We start from the raw sequence: 4,003 nt of genomic DNA on the forward strand, positions 1-4,003 counted from the left end.
ATTTTAATTTTACTAAAATTAATTTTAATTTGGATTCGTGTTTTTGTTTCTTATAATAAAAAAGTTATAACCCCCCCCCCAAAAAAAACGCATATAAAAACAATAACAAACCATAAAAAATACAACAAAAACGAACACAAATTGCATCATATTAGCATAATGTAAAAATGTACACACGATTATACCACAGTAAAATAAAGAGGAAATAAGAGAGAAAAGACGTAAGGGATTTACAGCTAAACGATTGGATCTTTTTTATTAATCATATTATTCTAAAATTTGTTAAAACAAATCCCTATTAATAAAAAGTGTATATACAAGCACGCTTGTGCGTGCACTCATAATACCTACACATATGAACACACTTTCTCTTTCTCAAACACGACGTAGACAAATCTACCAATATATACACAGCCACGGATAATTGCATATACATCTGCACACATTCGTATCGAACTGTTTCTTTTATTACAATGTAAATCTCTGGCGAGTTCAGTCTTCGACAAATTCATGACTTTTCGTGCAGATATTTTTTAATCAGGTGGCAAAAATAGGGAGGATACAGTACCTGCGTATGTTGATTGTTGCTGTATTATTTATTATTTGACGATTTTACATTTTATATATATTTAAAGAATTGAATAAAACGAACGTATTTACAACCACGAGGAATAGCAGTTAAATTTATTTGTAAATCGCTTTTGTCGCCATCTTAAAAATACCGTCCCATCCAGCAATTCTGGAAAGCTTCACGATTTAAGATTCATTCAAGTCTCTTGAACGAGATTGATGACAGATTTCTATTAAGTATATAGGTATATATACATATATATACAAAAACAAAAGGGCAAGAAAGTTAGTATTTAATTCGAAATACAATAAGACGTCAATAAACACAAAGAATATCAATACAAATACAAATAAAATAAATAAATAAATAAAACGAAACAATGACTGCAGAAACAAATCCAAGCGAGGGTGAAATGTCTCCAGGTGGTGGGAAAGTTAGCATTACCGACCACCAGCATCCTCATCATAATCACCATCACAACAACAATAACAACAGCAGCAGCAACAACAACAGCAACAACAATAACTCTATTAATAATATAAACTGTGGTCTTAACATGACGAACACTCACGGTAACAACCATTCTCTGAACTCGAGCAATACGAGTAACCCAACAAGCACAACGACGACTGTGTGTAGGAAATTAAACTCCTATAGCATTGACCACATCTTGGGAATGAGAGGCCCTAAGTGGTCAACGAGAGAAGAAATTAACGTGGAATGCACCGATTCGACCACAAAAGGTAAGATAATGAACTAGATATTATTTTAGAGCTTTTCTTTTGGTTTTAAATCTATGCAGTAAAAGTGCACGTATGTGTGCCCGGCTAACTTTAATGATCAAGTATGTTAGTTATAAAAATAAAGCAGAACAAGCTTAGTCTTTATAATAACTGATAATAGTAAAAATTGAAAGAATAATAACGTATGTGAATTTCATTTAACTAGAAAAGAAGGACAGACTTAAACTTATTAATAACTGATAAATTTTAAAATAACGGAAATAATTTATTTTATTTCTAATATAAGATACATTATTATTAATTATTAATTATTAATTATTATTATTATTATTATTATTATTATTATTATTATTATTATTATTATTATTATTATAAACCTTTTTACTGGCTGTTGGTATTGCCGATTGCAGCATAATCTTTTCGTTGTTTTGATTCTTGAGTATATATCCGTTAATATCTTATATGTATTTATATAGACGGATGTGGTTCTCGGTTGATTGAGCGTGTCTAACTGTGTCGGGTATATACCCGAGAGTCAAAAGAATGAAAAGAATAGTCTATTGGCATAGCCTTACTTATAACAAATGAACATAGGCTATCGGTATCTTATTTTCTTAGTCTTCCAGCACTTTCCGCAAGATTTTGGCAGTTCTCAAGAAGGCAGTCTTTTGAAGCACTTGAACATTACAACGCATCCCAATTTTCTCAATCCACGTATCAAATCCTTTTGTCACACTCCCCAGGGTTCCCACCACAATAGGCACAACTTCTACCTGCTTCAACTTCCACAATCTATTTATTTTTGTTTTCAAGTCTTGGTATTTTGTACGGCCTTCCCTTTTTTCCTCCACATTTACATCAGCTGGCACTGCTTTATATCAATGATCAATCTGTTTATTATTATTATTATTATTATTATTATTATTATTATTATTATTATTATTATTATTATTATTTACTCACTAGGAGTAGTCACACAGGCTATCATCATAGATATTTTTTAGAACAATTGATTTTTGAGAACAACTTGTGGTATTCTCTGGATTCTAAGTAACAACAAATCTCCCCAGATTTTCAATACTCTCCACCTATTTCAATAATCTTTGCAGATGAATTTGCGTTATCGCACAGCCGTTTACCATTGATTTCTTGTTGGCAGCGACCACTTGCTTTCACTGGAATTTGGATGGCAATAAGCTTCCTCAAGGTCCCAGTCTTCTTTGCATTCACCCATGGAGGTCTGGCTAGAGCTTTTTCTACGCAGTCTTTTCATCCTCCTTGACCTTCCTCACTTATTTGGTGTGGTGCCAGTTTATGATGACATACTCACACGCATACACACACAAAAGGGGGTGAAAGGCAGGAGCGCAGGGGGAGTAAATTTACAATTATACAGTTTCAGTTTTCATGATTCCATATGATGTTCCCTTGAGTTTTACATCTGTAGTAGTTTGTAACTGTAACTCATGTGTGTTGGTCTCCGCATTCAAAGGTTTTCCCTTAATATTTCAGCCGTTTTCATTATTGTTATCCGTTGTATATTCTCAGCCATCACCCTTATTATTATTATTATTATTATTATTATTATTATTAGTAGTAGTAGTAGTAGTAGTAGTAGCATTATTAGTATTTATTTCATTTTGTTTTTTCTTATTCCCGTATTATTATTAGTAGTAGTTGTAGTAGTAGTAGTAGTAATGATTTCATTTCATCTTTTTTATTTGTCTTGCACTTTTAATTGATTAATATTTTCTAGATAATTTTTTATTTAAAAGGAAAATGATTATTTGTGATCAGAGTTTGTTTTGTTTCCATATATTTTTTCATACTGAAGAATCACCACTTATCAAGGCCACATAGTCACTCGAGAAGAAAGTTAATAAGATTGTCAAATGGATGTTGAACAATACTATGGGAATATTGGGAACGATATGAGGAATGGGCAGAATTTGATTAGGACGGTTGGACAAGTATTTGTTGATATTGAATTCAAGGACGACCATGTTGCAGTCATTGGCGAAGTGAAACTTTCAGTTTGTGTTACACTGATGGGAAGTAGAATTTACGTTTAGCTTTAGATATGCAGAGAAAGAAATGAAAGTTCTTGGAAGTGGTTGTATGTAGACGAGTTCTTTCTGCGAATGCTTTCCAGAAAGTACCAGAGATTGAAGTTCAGTCGAGCACGTACCATGGAAATAACAATAGAGCAGAGAGAGACTAGTAGCATTGTCATTAGACTTTTTTATATATATAAATGGAAATGCTGTCGACAACTGGGATAAGTGAGATTTTCTTTTCGACTAAATCTTAATTTTCCTCATCCCCAATCCCCTTTTGGAGGAGTTGACTTTTTTTCAACATTAAAAACCGACTTGCATCTAACTCTTCTTTCGTGGGGAGGCAAGTAAATATGGACTGTTGATATTATTGCTAGAATGTCTTCATACACGTGAAACTAATGAATATACGAAGTGCCTTCAATAAGTTTCCGGACTTTTTTCGTATGTGCATTTTTATTGATAGCACACACACATGGAACGCTAGTCCCCTTCGAAGTAATCTCCTCCGGTTGTAATGCACTTGTTGTACGGTTCCAACAACTTCTGGAAGACCCCTTGGAAGTCCTCTTGCGTGTGCGTGTCAATGACCCTCGTTACAGCTTCTTCATCTCCTCAATTGTCTCATAATG

The 4,003-nt window shown here is 33.2% G+C and overlaps 1 protein-coding gene across 1 annotated transcript in view; it reads left to right on the plus strand.

Annotated features, from left to right (window-relative positions):
• The first annotated feature begins 805 nt into the window (after nucleotides 1-805).
• The window catches only part of LOC145276723 (uncharacterized), a 55,245-nt gene continuing 52,047 nt past the window's right edge, over nucleotides 806-4,003 (plus strand). The window contains exon 1 of the mRNA XM_080127940.1: nucleotides 806-1,314. Coding sequence (XP_079984066.1) covers nucleotides 951-1,314 — 364 coding nt within the window. The 5' untranslated portion in view covers nucleotides 806-950. The remainder of the gene's footprint in view (nucleotides 1,315-4,003) is intronic.

Source organism: Euprymna scolopes, chromosome 5 (assembly GCF_053919585.1).
Source record: "Euprymna scolopes isolate OS-2025 chromosome 5, ASM5391958v1, whole genome shotgun sequence".
NCBI classification, from domain to species: domain Eukaryota; kingdom Metazoa; phylum Mollusca; class Cephalopoda; order Sepiida; family Sepiolidae; genus Euprymna; species Euprymna scolopes.